The 21,368-nt window shown below is 52.0% G+C and overlaps 1 protein-coding gene across 1 annotated transcript in view; it reads right to left on the reverse strand.

The window, feature by feature from the left end:
- Positions 1-987: 987 nt before the first annotated feature.
- Positions 988-21,368, reverse strand: part of USP22 (ubiquitin specific peptidase 22) — a 44,228-nt gene continuing 23,847 nt past the window's right edge. Inside the window, exons 3-13 of the mRNA XM_059147604.1 lie at positions 19,970-20,083; positions 17,985-18,086; positions 17,543-17,712; positions 16,687-16,834; positions 14,096-14,201; positions 12,283-12,441; positions 7,611-7,737; positions 6,625-6,716; positions 5,753-5,815; positions 4,953-5,102; positions 988-4,182 (exon numbers count right to left, since the gene is read on the reverse strand). Coding sequence (XP_059003587.1) covers positions 4,140-4,182; positions 4,953-5,102; positions 5,753-5,815; positions 6,625-6,716; positions 7,611-7,737; positions 12,283-12,441; positions 14,096-14,201; positions 16,687-16,834; positions 17,543-17,712; positions 17,985-18,086; positions 19,970-20,083 — 1,274 coding nt within the window. The 3' untranslated portion in view covers positions 988-4,139. The remainder of the gene's footprint in view (positions 4,183-4,952; positions 5,103-5,752; positions 5,816-6,624; positions 6,717-7,610; positions 7,738-12,282; positions 12,442-14,095; positions 14,202-16,686; positions 16,835-17,542; positions 17,713-17,984; positions 18,087-19,969; positions 20,084-21,368) is intronic.

The raw sequence follows: 21,368 nt of genomic DNA on the forward strand, positions 1-21,368 counted from the left end.
TTGGAGAGAGAGACACACACAGGGAGAGTGGGAACACAAGCAGGGGGAGTGAGAGAGGGAGAAGCAGGCTTCCTGGTGAGCAGGGAGCCCAACATGAGGCTCGAGCCCAGGACTTGGGATCACGACCCAGGCCGAAGGCAGAGAGGCCCAATGACCGAGTCACCCAGATGCCACTCACAGAATCTTTTTTACTCCAGGCCTGGAAAATGGGGGCTTTGTTGGTTTGGCGGTCTTAGACGCTAAGGGGGTAACTTCCCCTGAGGGACACAACATTGGTTCTGGGTAATCCCAAGGAGAATGCCACTCAGTGGTGACAGGGGACTTAGCCTGAGATCCAGAGAGATTCTCCAGTGTCTCCTTGTATCTCCACGCAAGGGAAATAAAGCAAAGGAAGTAACTCACAACAAAGGTTTGTAGAAAGACACTTCAGCAATGAAGGTTTGGGTTACCCAGGTAAGGGAGGTTCTGAGGACAAGGTTAAGTGTGGAGGGTGGTGGGGGTGTCACAAACGTCCACTACAGTCCTGTGAGCAATCACAGAATCCAGGGCAGGACTAATGGCACCTTTTCTCTGTGCTGACTCACACATGCTCTTTTCTCATCTGGGGCGCTCCCTGCAAGAGAACATTGCTATACTGCACCCTGGGGCTTGTCGCCAAATGTTGGCAAGGACTCCTACATTTCGAGAACTCCTCAGGTGACGACGGTGACAGCGACCAACTCTGAGAGTGCATAGTTGTCCTGACTCCCAGATGCCTCACCATTATGCCAAGAGCAGGAAAGAGGAGAAGGTCAGGGAAGCAGTGAGCCAATCAGAGAAAGTGAGGAAATAGGGGGTTCGCGGACTTCCTGCTACCAGAGCCCTGGCTGCTGAGCTCAGGGCAGCTGCTGCGGAGCCAGGGTCCTACCCTGGGAGCCCTGCAGTGTGGCCGCGTCTCTGCAGCGCCCTCTCTGGCTGCTGTCGGTAGCAAGGGGAGACCAGCCAGTGTTCAGAAGAAAATGTAGCTTTATTATGACATAGGAAAGACTACAAGCCATTAAGGGAGAAGACTTGACAGGTCCTCAAAATGACAGGTAAAAGGGAAGTGTAAACATCTTGGTAATAAAATCCACAGCACGATCATTGGAATCTTTTTCTTACAATTTTTGTTTTTAAGGTTATAGTAAACGAAACAGTCACTTGAATTGTCAAAAGAAGGGCCATGTGGCCCAGGGAAAGCATACACACCAAGCTGAAGGACAAGAGCGAAGGGCTATGTGTTGTGGGGTCAGGGGCACTGCTGCAGGAAGGAGGCCTAAAGATGACCCTGCGCCCTGGAGAGGCGACCTGGCTGCTCGGGCTGCCCGCTGGACCCCCACGCTCCCGGCACGGACCCAGCTCAGCTTAGAGCTCATGTCACAGCTCTGGAGATGGAAAGCCCGGTTCCCTACGATGCGGTGAAAGGGCTGCCAACGTCTCAGAAACACAGATTATTTTAAAACCACTGGTGGGAATATGGGGGGGGGGGGCAGTGGGGATCACCCCCTTAGTGTCAGATGCACTTGGTAATGACCTGAACATGTATACAGGGGTCTTTACAAGGAAACAAGAGAGCCATGTTCCTGAATTTAATGCCTGGCCTGGAAGCAAAAAGAAACATTCCCAGGCCCACCATGGAGTATTTTGTGAGTAACAAAGTAAATCCCAGCGACCAACATCTCCTGCTGGCAACACTGCCCACGCACGGTTCCTACAGTCACAGGAGCTTCCCAGCGGCAGACACGGGGGACAACTTGCTAACGCCGGTGTCAACAGGGAATAACAACAATTAATCTGGATACAAAAACTTAGAGTCATGTCTACAAAAGAGAAACATGGCCTCATCACCTATCTCCAGACCTCATGCTCTTGGAACAGGTGAGCTCTCCTGAACATGAGCAGACACAGATGTGGAAAGCAGAGCTGGCCAGACCACAGGGAACCTGCCAGAAAACCCAGGACCATCCAGTTGAGCCAGGTCTCAAGGTAGCAGAGCTCACGGCTCAAACTCCGCAGGCCAGCTTCAGCCAGTTCCTTGCTTGACTTGCTCCTTATTAAAGGGCAACGGCTCTCCCACAAAGCAATCTTCACAACAGTTTCTCTCTTACAATCACAGACACAACCCAGCCACGTGGGGCCATTTCTGAAAATCTGCACCCACCCTTGTTCCTGATCATTCCTGCTATCACAGAACACATATTCCCAAACAGCAGAAATACACTGAGCATGAGCTGAGCAAGGGCTTAAAAGCTGCATCACTAGAGGCTCTGTCATCCAGGATGCTGCCGCAGCATGACTGCTGTTTCACATATTCCAGCATGCTCCACACGGAGCGGTAACTACTCAGTGGCTGCTGTTCCTACCCACTTCCTACCTTGACTAGCTAACGAGCCAGATCAAGCCCACTGTTTCTGCATGGCCTACCAAGCTCAGCATAGTTTGCACATTTTTAAATAGAGAAGAAAAACAAATTCCGTAACAGGTGAAGACGGTCGAATTTCAGGGTCTGAAAGATGTCTTCCTGGAACATAGCCATGCGATTCCATTTCTGTACTATCTACAGCAGAGACCCTACGGCCTGTAAAGCCTCAAATTATTTACTATCTGGCTCCATAAAAAATTAACAAAAAAAAAAGGAAAGTAAATATGCTGAACTTGAAACAGAGGGTTCTCTTCTCCAGGAACAAACATTCCACAGCTCAAAAGCAGACCAGGCTCCTAGGACAAGCACTGCTTGTTCCCCAAAAAGACATTAAAGCAGCTTTTCCACCCCCACATGTCTGGGTTGTTAAGTTCTCAGAAATGGATAATGGAAGTTTGTGTTTGGACAGACAAGTGCATGCAGGGTATCTTACAAGGACCAAGGCAAACTGTCCCATCTCCTCCAGCAGCTCCTCCCTCTTCCTACCAGCTCGCTGGCCCAGCCGCCGCCTGCCCCTGCTGCGGCTCTAACTACACCAGACATAGGGCGGAGGCAGCAGCACGAACCGCAGGCTCCACCGGACGCCACTCCAGCTTCCATCCGACCCACGAGCCGCCACGTGGCCACAGGGAGAGCGAGAGGGACGAGGGGCCAGGAAGAAATAGGAGGAAGGAACAACGAAGCCCCTGGAAACACTTCACTTACTCAAAAGATTTAACAGGACAGAGACACTTACTAGCCTCAGCCTGATCCTCGGCCGCCGCCCGCACCAGCCCTCACCCGGACGCGGATGCTTCCAAAGGGGAAGGGAGGAGGGAAGCAACGAAACCAGCACCGATGAAGAAGCAAGATTCACTCTCGAGAATAAAGGAAAATGATCTAAATTTCTGTATAAATGCAGTAATTCATTCACGTTACTACCATTACATTGATGAAAGTCACAATTGTGGAGAAAGAGAAAAGGGGAGAGAGCTATGAAAGTGCCTATTTCTAAAAAAAAAAACCAAAAAAAAACCAAGAGACCACCTGGGCAGACGCCTCCACATGCAGTTGGGTGCTAAGTGATCTGCGCAACAGACGAGCTTGGGAACCCGCTGGAGTCCTCGGTTCCACGGGCTCGGTGGGGGTGGGGGGGTGGGGGTGTTCCTCTATCTGCTGAGCAGACGCAGGCGAAGTTCCACGCTATCTATGTTTGATACTAAACCCGCAGCGAGGAAGGTGCGCACAAAGTCCTCTGTCCTCACACCACGTCTTTGGCTCCTGTATTTCACTGTTGTAATAGACCCATGAGATGGAAAACCGGATTGGCGCCTTTTTAAACTGCTCCATCGCGCAGCCAAGCCGCAGTCCCGGGACATGCTGCTCCCCCCACCCCCGCCGCACGTGGTCTCGAGGAGCACAGCAGACGCCCAGGGATGCACCCCCGGGGCCCCTCCCCACGCAGGGCACATCCCCCCACGTCGCTGCGTCCGCTGCGCAGGTCCCGGAGCCTCCTTCGGAGAGCAGCGCTCGTGCACGCGGACGCCGCGATCCTGGGCACCCGTGTGGCCGCCGCTGGGCCCAGGCTGCAGGGGAATCCGATGCTCTCGGGGGCACTTCTGTGTGGGGGGTGGCTTCATGAAGTCGGGGAAGGCGGAGATCACCTTGGGAAGCTGGCCAACTCATCGCCTTCATTTTTGGGGACCAGCCGCAGGTAAGGCTACTCATACTCCAGAAACTGTTTGTGGTAGAACAGCAGGTATCTGAGAAGGCAAAGACAAGAAGCGCGCTGACACTCCAAGTTTCCGGAGGCAGAAGCAACACCGCGCCTCGCCGCCAAGACACCAGCGCGGGGGTCTCAGAACCCACTGGCGGCCTGACCGCTGGCCTGGCTGGGTTCTGGCCCCGAGGAGGAGGGGCCTTGGTTGGGCAGCAGGCTGCCCACGGCGAGTGCCCATCCTGCTCCGTCCCACGGAAGTCCGGAGTCCATTAGTCCCGCCCCCACAGCTCCTGAAGCTTCTCCAGCTGTCCACCTCAACTGCACCTGTGGCCGCGGCTACTCCGGGGAGACTGCTGTCAGGCTTCTAGTCCAAATCCGCCCCTTTGGGTGGCTCCTCTGGCCGCCTCTGCACCCGCAAAGCTATCCTCTCGCACACAAATTGTTCTACAAGACTCTCAAGGGGCGCCCCACTGCTTGACGGCGATACAAAGCGCACACGCCTCAGGAGTGCTCTGGGCCCCTTCTGAGCCCATCTCTGGTGGGGGTGGGGAGCGGTCCATGGACAGTCTCAAGCCAAGTAAGGACTTCAGGGCAAAAGGCCAGGGAGGAATGAAGCGCCTCAGGAAGAAAGGAGCTCCCCAAGACCCCACATGGCCGCTGGCCATGGAGAACAGAAATGACCACCCCCACATTCCCAGTGTTAGGGTGCTCAGAGAGAGTGATCCTGCCCACCCAGACTGGCAATCTGTCCAGAACAAGCCTGCATGTGGGAATGGATGTACACTCAGGGAGCTGGCTGCCGCCCGCACATACCCCTCACTGTCCAGCACGTCCTCAATGCTGGCCTTGGTGATGATGGCATCGTCACACTTGAACCACTGGTCCTTGTGCTGCCGGATGAAGCTGGTGTAGTGGCCACTCTCCAGGGTCCCTTGGTGGTTAACTACAGCAAACAAGGAGTACCTAGTTTGGGAGTGCGGGAGTGGGGAGAGAAGAGAACTTAATCTGATCGCCATCAGAAGCCATCAGAAGTCTGCACGGTGCGAAGCTAATGGACCCCAAATGGAACACCCCAGGAACGAGAGCGGGAGCCCGGCAGGCACACAGGTCTGCCCAGCCCACCCAGCTCTCGAGCTGCTTTGCGGAAGCCACATTCAGTGGAAGCAGGGACAGCAAGCTGCACTGGGGATGCTGTAAGCCCACAGTCCTTTGTTCTTTCCCCCACAGCGAAGGTAAGCAGGGGGTGAAGGGAAGAACAGAGGCCTTACTGCAGCGCTGGTGAAGGCAGAGGCCCAAGGGCCCCAAATCCAGACACGGAGCTCTCATGCTAGCAGCGCTGTCCGTGGCCAGTGCGAACCCTGCTAACGTGCAGGAGCTGGGGGCAGGGGGGCAGGCTCCTACATCGGACAGCTTTATGGTGTGCCTGTGAAAATCCTTTCCCAAGTGGATTTCAGTGTTTTCAACAGGGGCAGAGGAGCAGCAAGGCAGGCAGCAGGCCAGCGGCCAAAACAAAACAGGAGCTGTGCCATCGGGGGCCTCCCCGCATGGCCCACCTATGGTCCCATGCTCCCTGCTCATGCGGGAGGCACGCCCACCCACGAGATACCACTTACTTATTGTCATTGTTGAGACTGTCTGTTGGCTGCTGGTATTGTCCGTTCATCCTGCTCTCTTTGCTGTAACAAAAAACAGCACTTCCTCAGCATCATTTAAAATAATTAGCCAGGGGCACCTTGGTGGCTCAGTGGGTTAAAGCCTCTGCCTCCGGCTCAGGTCATGATCCCAGTATCCTGGGATCGCATCCCGAATCAGGCTCTCTGCTCAGCATGGAGCCTGCTTCCTCCTCTCTCTCTGCCTGCCTCTCTGCCTACTTGTGATCTCTGTCAAATAAATAAATAAAATCTTAAAATAAAATAATTAACCAAGCAGACGCCTGGCTCGAATGACGGTACCCCTGGGTACTACCACTGGGGCCTCCTCTGCCAGATGTGGCACTCGGTGCACTTTAGACATGCTTTCTAATTCTTCCAGCAGCTCTGCTTTCTAGGGGAAGGTGAGGAAGCGGAGGTCGGAGCTCGTGGTGATCTGTTAGGCTGCAGGAGATAATGCACATTTCACGTACAAGCGAGTGTCGCTGTGGTTTGAAGGGCACGTTTTAAGTGGTCTGGAATATCAAGATTTGAATCTATAACTGCAACACCAACTGCTTAGTGTATCCAAAATCAGTCCCATCAGTGGCAGGGCTGCCTGCCGGGATCCCACCGCGACCGCTTGCCACGTCTGAGGGCTGCTAAAGGAATGCCAGGGAAAACCTGAAGCTGAGGAAACTCTTCTGTGTCCTGGGTTAAGACCAGGATAATGATTCAGTTTCAGCAAATGCGCTTCTAGTAGCCTCTACACCGGCTGATCACAGACCTGGAGTCGATCCTGGACCCTATGGAGTCACAGCCCTCCTGATCACACAGCAGCCCAAACCCTTTCATACCTGGACGCCATGAAGGGGGTCATGTCCAGTTCCAGGGGAAAGGACACGTATGTAGTGATCTTCCGCCTCAGCTTGGCCGAGTGCTCGAATCGCTAGAGAAACCGGGGAGAGGGCAGAGAAGGAAAGGGATGAAGCTATAGGGGTTTCCTCTGATGGTGCTTCTCTGGACACTCCCAAAAGTGGGGCTTTTCATGGCCTTTCTGACTTGCCCTTCGGCCACATCTAGAGCTTACAGACTCAGTAACACAGTATTAATCTATACAACTCTAATTTATGGGGTTCAAAAATGCAGTCTTGAAATGACGGGGTTGTTCAAAGTGAATGACACCAAGTGTGCAAAAAAAATGATCTTACAACAAACCCAGCGAAGGGCAAGGTGGAAGGAAACAGAACAAACATCCATGAGCTCCGGGAGCAAAAACGGACCTACTGTTCCCTTTCGGCAAAGACATTCCTCTGACTAGACTGGGGCCACCAAACCAGGCAGCAAGCCAGGAATGGCTGGGGGTTTTTGCTGAAAGGGTCATAAAATAAAGACCATAAAACAAAGATCCTATGTGGCCATGAAGCCTGAAATATTTACTCTCTGACCCTTTGTAGAGAAAGCTGACCGACTCCTGGACTAGGGCATAACACTTACAGTCTTGTTTGCTTTTAAGTAAAAGGAACCCAGAAAACTCTGTGTTGGGGGGAAGGTGGGGAAGCTGGGGAGGAGGAAGAGGAGGAGATTCTTCACCCCCGCCCCTAGGAGAGTAACTCACGTCCTTCTGTCATCATGAAGTAATCAGTCTGGTTCACCACAAACCCCTCGCACAACAGAGGAAGGGGCAGTGTCACAGCGTACAACCCTCCTGCACCTTCCGTGCTCGTCACTGAGTCACGGCAGTTGTACAATGTGCTTCTCTACACCAAACCGACAGGCTCTCAGTGGTACCAGGGACTGAAAACGGAAACTGCCACAGGAGTCTGCTTTCTAGAAAACTTACTTTGAGATGAAAACAGGCTACAATGGGCAGTTTCTTCATGGTGAGCTGCTTTGTGGACTCCTGGTAGCTGTGGCAGCCGCTGCACTTGATCTTGGCACTGCTCCCTAAGTGCTCCGGTCTGGTGAATCTACAGGACACGTGGACAGCACAGTTTAAGAAGAAGAAAAAAAGATGGAGAGGTAAGAGAGGAAAAGACGAAAAATAATTATTTTATCACTTTCCGTGAGTTAATTTCCTACTAAACATGCACATAGTTAGGAGTGTTTATAATTCCACGATGAAAAAAAAAAAAACCCAAACTATTTTTTCTTTCATCTCTTCCCCTTAATACTTCAAGAACGGTCTTAATTCTTCTTTTGAGTTAAAAGTCTTGTGAAACAGTAGTAACTTTCTAATGACCGTAAGACCCAGCAATTCCAATTTCAGGAAAAGGAGAACTCCCGTTCATGAGAACAATGGTACACAAACGCTCTGAGCGGCTGCACCCGGGACAGCTGAACACCGGGAAGCCATCAGAGCTCTCCGGAGTGCAGACGTTAAAGCAGCGGCTACAGGCCCCCCACCAGAGTACTCGTGGGCAACAAACAGGAACAAACTACGGAAACACACAAGCTGGAAGAATCTCCAGAGACCTACGGCCAGGAGCCTGGGAGATTTCAGAGGTCGTATGTTCTACAATTCCGTTTACACGACATTCTCAGGATTCCCGTGGCTGCCACGGGTTACGAGGCAGTGGTGGGGGGAGGGACGGGTGGGGATGGAACTGTCCCGCATCCCAACGGCATCGATGGAATATCCTGATGACACTGCACTGTAATTTCAGAAGATGTTATCACTGGGGAGACTCTGTAGAGGGTAGCCAGTTTTTTGTTTTTTGTTTTTTTAAGATATTATTATTTATTTATTTGACAGACAGAGATCACAAGTAGGCAGAGAGGCAGGCAGAGAGAGAGGAGGAAGCAGGCTCCCCGCGGAGCAGAAAGCCGGATACAGGACTTAATCCCAGGACCCTGGGATCATGACCTGAGCCGAAGGCAGAGGCTTTTAACCCACTGAGCCTCCCAGGCGCCCCAGCCAGTTATTTCTTACAAAAACGGGGAAATGTTCGTTTCCAAAGGATGAAGACCGACCACCACACAGCAGGGCCGCACTGAGCAGGCCAGCAAGCATTTGTGGCACAGGGTGGCTACCCACAGAACAGACGTTTCAATGTGGTTTATGTCAAGTTTTTTAAGTGTGAGGCTGAAAAACAAAGTTCACCTTTTCACAACTGGGTCTGGAAATCTCCGTTTATCCATCGGAACTTCGTCATCTTCCCAGAACAAGAAGATGCTCCCTCCTGACCCGCAGCTGACCCTGCCTGCCCCAGGAGGTGCCCCAGAAGTGGGAAGCCAACTAGCCCACAAATGCAGTTGGCAAAGTCCACAGGGAGGGTAATTCTGTGAAAAACAATCTTGTCTTCTCAACACAGAAACAGCAAGGCAACCGAAGAGGGGGCTGAAGTCATGGATTTGCAACCAAAAGTAATGTGCACACCTAGTCCGGATTCTGACTTGAACAAACTGTACGGAATACTTTTTTTTATAAAGACTATCAGGGCAGTTTGGACACTGGGTACCTGACCGAAGAGAGAAGAATGTTCCCATGTCTATAGTGAAGACTAAAATAACGTAACTCACCACACACGACCCCATAATGCAGCTTTCCAACTCAAACCCGTGTGGCCCCAACCCACCCAAACTGCTTAGGCACACACACCAGGGGCCACAACTGCTTCCCTGACAACTAGCCGAGCTTCTCCAGTCAGCACTGACAGCAGGGACAAGTACTCGGACTGTGGGTTACTACCGGGCGGAGAGAGCGCTGTGCACTGAGGGAAAAACAGGGACTTTTACAACTGGAAGCCCAAAGCCAGCCCAGAGAAATCAGGCAGAGGATTCTGTCCGTCCAGCAAGCAGTCAGAAAATAGGTGTCTGATGGTGGGAAGCAAAGTCCCTGAGGCAACAAAGCTACCAAGCTGGGCTGCACAGAACACTTCCATGAAGGAGTCCCCAGGCACCTTCTCCAGGGGAGGAAGGAAGCGCCTGGGGCTCAGACCACAGGAACTCTCCCCTGGGACAGGTTGGAGCTTCCTGAGACATAGCCTTCTGCAGCTTGTCAAGTCAGACTGGGGGGTGGAGACATTTTACTTAGCCTTAAATCTGCATACACATGCATCAGCCAGTTACAACCTCTCTGCTAAGTATCACCAATTAAGCACCTGAGCAGTAAGCACTCTGTTTCTCCTGCAGACACGCACTGCAACAGACAGGCACTGCAACAGACAGACGTCCGTCCACTCTAAAATACAGAGTCCAAAGTCATCTTTTGAGGTTTTCCCATTTTGTATTCTTCGGGAAGTTCCTGATTTTTGGTCATTGTTTTTTTCCATGTGCTCCTAAGTGCTCCTCCTCCCTGCCAAACTACGCGAACTTTCCTACACCAAATAGGTCAACCAAACCTGCTTCGACACTAAGAAAATGTCCCACATTAGCTACAAAGAGGGTTTGGCTTCGAATTCACATAACTGTGAGTAAAGAATGGAAGGACCACAGAGTTCAACCCCCATTATCTCCTCAACTATCTATCCAGGCCACCCCTAACGTTTGGGGAACTTCCAAACCCTGGTGGGAGGCAGGGCCCATCTTCCTTCATGGAAGGTTACCACAGAAGTTTGGACACCCGACCTAGGCTCGGCCAGCTGGATACCCTTATGAGGACTCTGTATCTGGAAAAGTCGAGAAAATCTGCAGGAAGAACTGGTCTGGCCTAGAGCCCCAGCTCTGCTACACCCGAGAGCAGCAGGCCAGTGGTGGGCAAGCCTTGCACGGTGACCACATATTTGCTAAGCTGGGTCCTCTTCAGCCTTCCTGGGGATGTGGGGACACCCAGTACCTCTTCCTGCCTAAGTTCAGCAGAGCCCGCTCCTGCCACCTGCGAGCGGTCTGACCTGGTGCACCCTCACGCACACGTCCAAGCAAGGACCACCACCATGCGAGGTGCGACGGCAGGAGAGGAAGGGAGTACGAGGTAGTCTACTGTCCCAAAGAGGCTGCATTTCGATCTGGAGTGAGGAAATACAGCACAGACAGCAGAAAGCAGAGACAGCAATATACTGACGAGAGCCAAGTGCAAGGCCTGAGGCCAATGCAGGAGGACCATGTACACCAAGGAAAGCGACTGGCTTGGCAGAGGGCTCCCCTATCACCAGGGCCCCTTGTCTCCCACCGATCCACCTCCTGCCCGCAAAGCTCCAGGAATACAGGCTGAGCACTGCCTGGAGGCAGCTCCCTAAGGGTGGTGGCCACCACTTACCCTCATGAAACACTACAGGACTCGAGGGTCTGGAGCTACGGAATTCCATCTACCTGGACTTCCTCCTGCCGGGTTTGCAATATGCTCTCAGCCTAACTCGGAAAGGGTCCCTTTGCTGTTAGCACGTTCAAGATGCACGTTCTCTGCCCTTCCCCAGCCACTCGGCCGCTGACCTAGCCCCATGTGGCCCCCAACCAGACAGCTCCGTGGGCCAAGTGTGGCGGCCTCCCCCGTGGCCGCTTGGTGGGCAAAGCTGTAGGTTGCCGAAACATAGGACTCAGTGTAATGGAGCTGTAAACACTCCCTTTGAAAATGGTGGGCTTTTCAGTTCCGATGTTTTGCTTAGTTTCCAAATTACAAGTTTGATGCCCCATTTACACTGGACATATCAGTGTGAAGGAGCTGACGCATTTAAAAATTCTTAGCAGGGGTGCCTGGGTGGCTCAGTGGGTTAAGCCTCTGCCTTTAGCTCAGGTCATGATCTCAGGGTCCTGGGATCGAACCCTTTATCGAGCTCTCTGCTCAGCAGGGACCCTGCTTCCCCCCACGCCCCCGCCTGCCTCTCTGCCTAATTGTGATCTGTCTGTCAAATAAACAAATAAAATCTTTTGGGGGAATAAATAAATAAATAAACAGATAGATAAAGTAAAAATTCTTAGCATGCAGCTTTGAGCCTGCTGACTATACACAGGAGGATAAAACCCAGAAGTCTGCCCCTCTGCCCAAGGACACACCTGCACTGACCTTTAATTAATGTAAAAGAAAATAAAGGCTGTAAAACACTAAACAGGCCATTAGAACAGTTTGGCGAAGGTCTCTGATCTCCCTGCCACTACGTGAGAGCTGCCCGAGCATGGTTGACAGCAGCGGTACCCACACCCAGCACTCGTGTCAGGCAGAGACGAGGTGACTGGACAGGCGCAGCACAACAGGCCTGCTGCCCGCAGAGAGGGCCCTGCCTGATGCCGGGTTATCAGCCACAAACAGTGACCATTACTGAGCTGCCCCCTCAGCTCTCGGGTCGGTCTCCCAGCGGGGTGGAGCACAGCTGTAACGCACACAGGCTCCCTGCAAGGCTTTCAGAGCCAGGACAGACTGTCTGAGCCGCTGGGCACCACCTACAGCCGCCTGCAGGCTGTCCTGTCTCATGTTCTATACCCAACACGTGAGAGAAAATTCTACTGGGCCCCAAATGGTCCTGAATTTCTTCGGACTCTCCCCTGACCAACCAGTACCTCGAAGAACCTGAAGGCAAGAGAGACAAGTGCTGGCCAAGAAAGACCATTCTCTGTCTCCAGAGGGGCCGGCGGTTTCTTACCTTCGCAGGCAGTCCGTGAGCGTAGTGGTTCCCGCTACGTGGCTTTCCCCGTTCACCACACTGCCCTCGCTCCCAGGGCTCAGGGGCCAGAATGGGGTGGAAGAGCCAGGCAGATCCAAACTGATGTCCCAGAAGGGGTCTATGGTGGTAGACACTCCACTAGAAGCAAGAGGAGATTAAGATGCAGGTGAGAGTGGACGGCCACGCAGCCTCCGAGGCAGCAGCTGGCCCACGGCACCCACCGCCTGACACAGCTCTGCTCATCCACCCATGGGACATGGAAGGTCAGATATCACAAGACAGCTCCCACCCAACGTGTCCTGGCTCCCCAGGGGGCCCTACAGAGGAAGGGGAGGTAAACCACTTCAGGCAAAGGCTGCTCCGAAAGCAACGTTTCCGAACCCAGAAGATCATCATGGTCATTTTGGGATTTTCTGAGAACCCGGGGCCATGTCCGTTAGTTCTGAACTGATGAGCCTACCTCAGCAGCATCTGAGTCTGGGTAGGAATATAGAGCCCCAGGCACGCTGCCTGCGGAGAACACGCCAAGCAGGAACGGGTCCTAACTGAACAGAGCTGTCTCCCTCTCAGAGACGGACTGAAGAACAGGCTGGGAGCTTCACTCCAGATATTTAAACCGGACATAAACCTGAGACCACCTCCTGCTGCCAGAATTCAGCAGCACGGAGTCGACAAGAAGCTTCTTTAAAACGGAGAGTTTAAACACTGGAGCGCTGCCCACCCCGGCATCTCCGTCCCAGAACGCTGTGTGCACGACCCAGGCCAAGCTGCTCCCCTACCACCATCTCTATCCTGTACCAATCGCACGGGGGAATCTAACAGAGGTTCCGAAATAATTTTGAGTAGATCGTGGCCAGAGTTTTAAAAAACCCTGAAATGGAATAAAAAACAGGGCTGCCTGGGTGGCTCAGTGGGTTAAGCCTCTGCCTTCAGCTCAGGTCATGATCTCGGGGTCCTGGGATCGAGTCCCGCATCGGGCTCTCTGCTAGGCAGGGAGCCTGCTTCCTCCTCTCTCTCTCTCTCTACTTGTGATCTCTCTGTCAAATAAATAAAAAATCTAAAAAACAAAAACAAAAAAAACCCACAAAAAACAGAGAAGCATGCGTGGAGGTCGGGAGGGAAGGTTCCTGCAACCTCACTGATCAACGTCTCCTCCTAGAAATCAAAGCTCTTGTCTGCTGAGCCAAGCCTACAGCGGTCATCAATCAGGGAGCCCACGCTGGAGAATATGGAAACAGAAACCATTATGTGAAAAGCAACACACTTGGGAGCACGGGCACCAAGGATCGCCCGCACATGCGCCAGTCCCTCTAAAAGGCAGGGCTCACTTATGTGGCTCCTGCAGAGCAGAGATGGGGAATGGGAATAAAGACGGCCCTGGGGACCCTGCTCCGGACGACCTGCAGTGTTTGGGAGGACCTGCCCCCCGGGTGGGTCTTCTCTGCCAGAGCGGTTTCCTCTCAACACAGCCAATGGCTCCGCTGCTGAAATTCAACTCGTCCTGCTTCACGTCTGGCTGCCACTGCACAGGCTCCTCAGTAAGAGCCAAACCCCCTGGTCCATCCCACTTCACCAAGGAGGCACAGCTGTGGGGCACCAACTGAACTTCTGGCTCTAAAAGTTAAACTTTTAAAAGCTGCTCAGACCACAGCAGTGTTGTTGGTTGAAAACTTCCCAGGACGTTCAATAAGTAGCACCTAGGGTCTCACATCACAGTCTGGGCAGCACAGACCAGGCGGGCCCTTGTGTTCCAGAAGAATGCTTGGGGCTACGCCGGGAGCCTCACACTTACTGGCAGACTTGGCAGGTGACGTCGGACTGCAGCCCGCCCGTGAAGATCTGGTCGATGATGCAGTTGCAGTGGTTGGGGTTGTTGGCCTTCTTCCCGTTATCGTCACCTGGGGAAAGACTGTAGCTGTGACGTGCACTTGAGCCCGAGTCTGTAGGCTTCCCAGCACCACAGGCCCAAGGCGCAAGGCCATTCCCCTGCAGAGGCTCACAAAGCCTGATACGATCACAAGGGCGCAGAAGGACCCTTACGTGAACAGGGAGGCTTGGCGGGGAAGGAGCTAACAACCCAGCTAACTTATTTTCAATGCTCTTTTTTCTCCACTCCCTACCATCCGCTGGGATCCTATCTAAGTACCAAGATATAGCTAACGCCCAGTCACCGGGGAGAGTTAAGGATTCCCATCTGCCTGCACAGGACAACTGAGCGGCCCTGCCATGGCGGGCACCCCACGCTGCCGTGCCTGCTCTCTCCTTGCACTGCACAGGCAGGCGCCTGACTTCAGAAAGCTTCTCTGCAGGACTCCCGCTGGGTTGTTTCCCCATCAGCTCCTACGCTCTGTAACCTCACAAACAGCCCTGCTTTCCAAGAAGCTGCCCCCAGAGAAGTACCACTCCCATCCTCTCTAGCTCAGTACGGGTTTTACTGATTATCTTCGGGTGCAGATACTGAAACGCAGCGCTTACATGCAGAACATGACGTGTTCATTTGTACCGTTAAGTACATACTATAGAACTTCCACTGAACAAGACGAAGGGGAGAGACTAGGTCTATCTGTATGTACGTTTCTTCTCAAAAAAGTGGAATTATTACCTAGGAATAAAGGATGCCCACGGGGTCTTTTGACAGCACACTGCGTAGAGAGATTAGACAGAAAATCATACCCAGAAAGATTTTAAATTCATAGGAGAAAATGTCAGGACACAGGAAAATACATGTAGGAAGCCACAAAGGAAGAGAAGCCAAAAGGTCCCCGATGCCTGCAGTCACACAGGAGCACAACTCAGCCAAGTCAGCCAGCAAGGCCGAAGGACTCAGAACACTCTACTCCGGCAGGAGGAGCCACGCACGTGAGACCTGCTGAACGGAGTACGTCAGACAAGTGGGTCCCAATCACTGTATCTGTTTCTGTCTGATGAACGTTTGCACAGCAATGCACCTGAAGCAGCTGATTTTCAGGATAGACTCCTGCTGGTTACAGAAGTCTCGTGATTATCCTCAAGGGCTTGGAATGATAGTGGCTCTTTTCGGTCTGCATGCTACACTTCCCGCTAGAAAGCCAAACCTCACCTAAACTGTTAAGCACTGTTCACCTGGGTTCCTCGGGCGAGCACTGAAAGGATGTGTTTTTCAGGAAAAGAGTACACAAAAAAGCCAGAACCCAAAGCTGATGAGAACAAGCCATCTTATTTGGAGTTTGGCTTGCTTTGAGGTTGTAATGTCAGACCACACAGGGCATTTGGGAGAGCAGCCCCGCAACTGGACAGAGGCTGAGCAGGAGGTGGCCTGGAAAACAGAACTGTGGTCCAACAGAATCACCAAAACCCACGATCTCAGCCCAGAGGCCACAGGTAGGCAGGTGACTTGGTCACCCAGACACACGTCAGCTACACCTGAGTGTGCTCTGTGAACCGGCACACAAGCATCACCAGGGACCCAGCAGGAACGACAACTGCTGACCCTCGTCACACCCACTGAACAGAAACAGCAGCATGCCCTCCAGGGGACTCTGAGCCACACTCAAGGTCGGAGAATCCCCCTCACCTGATCCTGTGTCAGCACACTTGGGCACAGGGCCTTCAGATGGGGAACCCCGCCACAGGGAGGGCAGCGGGAGGGACCCAGGGCCTTGTTATTCAGTCCTAACCTTCTGCCCTGAGCCTGAAGAGCTGCTGCCCGATGTCCCCTTCCCCAGACTATCTAAACCCACCCATGTCTGAGACCCCTGGGGTGGCTTCCCCGCTCTGGGGGTCAGGCTGTGAGAAAGAAGTCAAGACCCAGTAAGATCCAGAGAGACTTCTGAAAAGCCCTTGGCTGGACCCCAAAATGAACAGGACTTGGGTCACGGAAGCATGGCAAGCATGCAGGTCCCCTTTTGTATTCTCAGCTCATTCCGGCGACTATAGTGCCACAACCAGTCCTTCTGGAGACCCCACGAAGGGAGGGAGCCAGTGCTAACAGTACAGCTGCACTTGGAGCATATGTGGAAGTTTCTGGCCTGCCAGGGGCCACGATAACCTGGAGAAGCTGCACACCAGCCCCCTCACAATCAGGCCGAGAGGAAGCCGGCAGCAAAGGATGGACTTGAGGCACAGGCCTGTCAAAGACGGAGAGCTCTGTTCACTGTTACCGGTTTTACAGGACCGACCACCATGCTCCTCTCCTCCCAGCAAGGTCGGAAGACAACACCTCCAAACTGTTCCCTCCTCTCTTAAGACAAATTATGAAGAACCTCTCTGGGGTATTAAAGATGAGAAACAACACAGTTAGAACACAAGTGCCATATACAAGATTCCCTGCCCCTGCCGTTGTGCAACAGCGCCCCCTACCTCTCCTGGGTGGGGGAGGGTAGGAGGAGGGGCACGGAGCCTCACCTTTGCAGTGTCGGTGCAGGACATCCAGGGCGGCGATGAGGAACTCGTGCGCGTCCTGCTGCTCGTACCCCGCCAGGTGCCGCGCATGAGTCCACACCAGGTGCAACAACTTGTAGGGGATGTGGGGGGAGCGGTGCCCCGAGTAGAACTGCTCCCAGAGACAGGAGGGGAAGGGGAACAACCGTCAGCAGGAAGTACCACACACGATAAAAAAAATCTGTTAACAACCACCTAGAATTTCTTGTAGCTACTGTGACAAAAAAGGATTCTGTTTAACTCCTTCCTTTTTTTTTTTTTTTTTGGAAAACGTATTTTTATGTGGACTCACTGGACTTTTTAAATCATTTTGTCCCTTCCGACTGCCGATTTTCTACGGATAAGCCAAAATGATCAACTGGGAGTGCCTGACACAGACACAAGCCCAGGCAGGGCCTGAGAGCAGCCTGGATCCAAGCAGAACAGAACCTGTTTGGGGCGGAGGGCCACAAAGACAGAGGCATTCTAGTGAAACACACGGAGGCCTGGCAAAAGGGCCACTTTCCTTAAGAACAGAGGACAGGAGGCAATCAGTGGAGGGTGAAAAGACCCCAGCATTCACAGACAAATGTCTTCCACCGGCTGCCCCCTTCCAAAGGGCTCTTCTCATCCTCCAAGTCAGCACGCAGCCTCTAAGCAATGCCAACAGTCCCTGACAATTCCCTTTGGGAAAAATGTCCCATAAGAAACGCACGCATTATTCGCTGTGTAAGGTTTCAGAAACCTGCCTTCCTTTCCTGTGTCAACGTGATTTCACTTCAAGGTAAAACACAACAAGCAGTTACAGAAATGGTACGCTGCCCACGCCAACAGTGCTCACCTCCTGAAAAAGCGACGACATCTCGCAGACCAGACAAGAGCTGGGGCTCTGCATCTCACACCTGTGCCTATCAGAGAGGAAGAAGTCTCGCAGCAGCGGCGTGTGGGTGAGCGCCTGGACGATGCAGTTCATGAAGCAGGTGTTGCCAAGGTTGATCAGCCCTCGCAGACCTGAGCAGGACAAATGTGAATCTCGCTTACAGGACAGACTGTCACGGCCCCAGGGGCAGGGACTGTTTCTGTCCATTACCACGAGGCCCCCGGGGGCTGCAGGTGCTCCAGAAGTAGTTGGGTGGGGGGGTGGCAAACGATAAAGGCTTATACAAGGGCTTAAAGAGAACCACACCAGGAAATCCTCCCGTTCACATCTATTGAAACCCAGAGAAGCCAGCCTTGCTGGCGGTCGTCACAAAGCCCCGCTCCGAGCACTGTCGCCCACCTACCTATGGTGCAGTTGGAGGTGATCTTTCGCCTTTTCGGGTTGTGCTTCAGCAGTTCGAGCTCCCGTTTGGTAGGTTCCCAAGTTGAAAACTTCTCCCCAACACCTAAGCGGATGGAAGACAGGTCCCGGTGCCATGAGCCCAGGTTTCATCAAGTGTGTTTATACATAAAAGCGATGGTGACAGAACACTTAGATCGGCGTGTGTTTCAAAGCCACAACACGAGGTCTTTCCAGACCATATTATATTGCAATGGGCTAGAAAGAACACTTAAAAGGAGTTTCTTTTGGAAAATGTGTGGTGAATAAGCGGTTTCCTGTGAGAAGGGCAACACCTCCCATTAACACTACCGTAGCACTAATGCCAATATGGGGATTTTCCGCCAAGCCTTTAACCCTTGAGCACAGAGACTGCAGCAGCCCCGGCGGAAAGACCTACACTTGGCACTGAGGTGAGGGGTCTCTGTGAAAAGACTGAAAGCGACAGGGAGAAAACGCACTTGCCGAAACACAGTTTGAAAACACCTTGTGTTAAACAGCTATACCCATAAACGATCTGCACCACAGACAATGGTGCGGGTGCTAATAGTCACGACTCATCTTAATACGTGCAACAACTGTTCCATGTGACTTAACATTTCTGCAACATTCAATGAACTTGAAAAGACATTCTATCTCATTGACACATGGAGTTATAGAATGATTTTAGAAGAGTTGTTTTATTCCGGGTCATTCATTTCTGAGCTCCTGTAACTGAAATGTTCTTACCAGAGAAATAATATATTCAGACTTAGTTGCAATGTTACTAAATTTTTGAGGGAGAAAAGAATAGGAGGTTGGTTAAAGAGACTGTTCTCCAGAAAAGATCTGTTACAATTGTGATCACGGAGAGCACCTGTTCCTATTGTTCCAGTCTCAAAAAATAGGGCTGCTTAAAAGCAGAGCAATTAGGGACAAAAACTGTGAAGCACAGACAGGGTTTCTTTTTTTTCTTTTTTTTTTTTTTAAAAACTATTTTTTTTTTTTTTTTTTAAGATTTTATTTATTTATTTGACAGAGAGAGATCACAAGTAGGCAGAGACACAGGCAGAGAGAGAGAGAGGAGGAAGCAGGCTCCCTGCTGAGCAGAGAGCCCGATGCGGGACTCGATCCCAGGACCCTGAGATCATGACCTGAGCCAAAGGCAGCGGCCTAACCCACTGAGCCACCCAGGCGCCCACAGACAGGGTTTCTATGTTCTCTCTGTGAACAGTGGAAGATATGTTCATGGAGAGATGCTCACTGGTCAAGTGGGGTCAACCACACCTCCCACTGTTGGAACCCTCTTACTGTTCCAGCATCTGCTAGAAATGAAAACTAGAAAACCATCAAGGAAACAGTAAGAAATGAACAATAGGGAAAACAGCCACATATTTCTCTGTGTCTCCCCGACTATGCATCTGATGAAGAAAGCATGTGAGCACACAGGAGGACAGGGAGGGAAAAGCACAGAGAGCCCCACGCTGGAACCAGAGCTACTGCCAGAAAACATACTGGTCTCTGCCCCTGGTTCCTGGCACAGAGTTTCTCAAACCCTTATGATTTCCTAAGTGATAAGAGCACTAGGAGCATCTTTATTCCAATGAGGGGACTCCTGGGGGCGTTCCTAGAGAGGGACTAGCTGACAGAAAGACCACGCCAAGAGAGGCTTGGCATTTCCGGCCTTGACCCCCCCCATCCCCCGGCCCCTGCAGAGGGAGACTGAGCTCCTATCTGGTCAGTCACCTCATCTGCTTCTCCCGGATCCTCAGGTGGCACCTACAAGAGGAGGCAAGCAGGTGTGGGGGGGTTCTTCCCAGCAAGTCCAAACTGCAACCACCCCTCCCCCACAGCTGTCCTATCTCCCAACCCTGACCTTCTCCCTAGATGTTGACCTTTTTCCTGATAAGCTCTGCCCTTGACAGGCAACTAGGAGACAAAGCAGACTCGTAAATCTAGGCACAACCAAACCTTGCAATTTCCAAGCTCTGCGCTGCTCCTCTTTGGCGATGATTTCCATGTCCTTGTCATATATGTAGTCGTGGCACAGAAAGCAGTAGATGCCACCATACATCAGCTCTATGGCTGGAGAGAGAAATCACACTGAATTAAAAACTTTAAAGGTAACGCTTAAGGTCACATATGAAACATCTGAGTGTTTTGGACATTCTACTGTTTCCACCACCTCCCCACTCTCTCATTTCAGATCTTTACCCTAAGCAGGCGAGGGATGTGTATTTTCCCTGGGAGCTCAGGACTTCCGAGGCTGAGGGGATTGGACTGCAAATGGGAGGCATCACACCCGTATTTTACAAAGGATCTCAAGTTATCAGGACCCTCTGCCTAGTCTCTGAAAGTAAGGGAAGGGGTGCCTGGGTGGCTTAGCCAGGTAAGCGTCTGCCTTGAGCTCAGCACCCCTCCCACACATCCCCCACTTCTGCTCGTGCCATCAAATGGGGGGAAAAAAAAGGGAAACCTTTCACTGAGTATGATCAGCCCATAAGGATTCTTAGCCACCTGGACTGCTTTAACTATTTTACTGCATCTACAACTCCTGATAGGATTACAAAAATGAATGAAACATCTACTTCCTACTCTTACTTTAACGACAATGGTAAAACATCATCTATCCAGATAGTCTTCACTTCTTGACCCACACAGATGACTCCTGCCTACCTTTGAGCGGATCTTATGCATTTTCTCAACTGCATCATCCATAAAAACTGGCTTTTAGTTACCTCATTATAAAGTAAAATAGTGTCCTTTAAGCACCTGGAAGAAAGGTGTCTCAATTCAACAAATAAAAATAATTTTTTCTGGACTGAATTCATGGCGCAGTGGAAGGTGTCTGAAGGGCAGTGGAGCGGATAGAGCACAGAGTTAGAGTACTGGGATGGATCCCGCCTATGACCAATCAATCAATCACTCCACTTCCCCAGGCCTCAGCTTCCCTCTGGTATGTGGTGATGGTTACAGCACAAACAGCTCAGAGGTTCATATGGCGCTTTTATAACGTTACAGCACACCTAGTGCACTGTCTTCACGATCACCACCTGTATCGTACTCCGAGTCTTCAGCTGCCAGGACACAGATCAGTCAGTCTCTGATGGATCTTTGAAGTCCTCTAAAGCAGCCGTGTTAAAGCTCAAGGTTCCTACACCCTCTCACCCCAAACCGACAAAATTCCTACAAATTCCTTCAAAGTCCCAGTCAAAACTGTCACAGGGAGTGTGGCTGCACCTCGGCACTGTATGCCTTGCACCAGAGAGCTCCCGGCATGGGGGCAGCAGAGCCCGAGGCAGACTCCAGTGAGGGTCCAAGGCATTTTCAGGAAAGAAGATGCATTCGCTGACACATACGCGAAGGGAGC

Source organism: Mustela lutreola, chromosome 15 (assembly GCF_030435805.1).
Source record: "Mustela lutreola isolate mMusLut2 chromosome 15, mMusLut2.pri, whole genome shotgun sequence".
NCBI lineage: Eukaryota > Metazoa > Chordata > Mammalia > Carnivora > Mustelidae > Mustela > Mustela lutreola.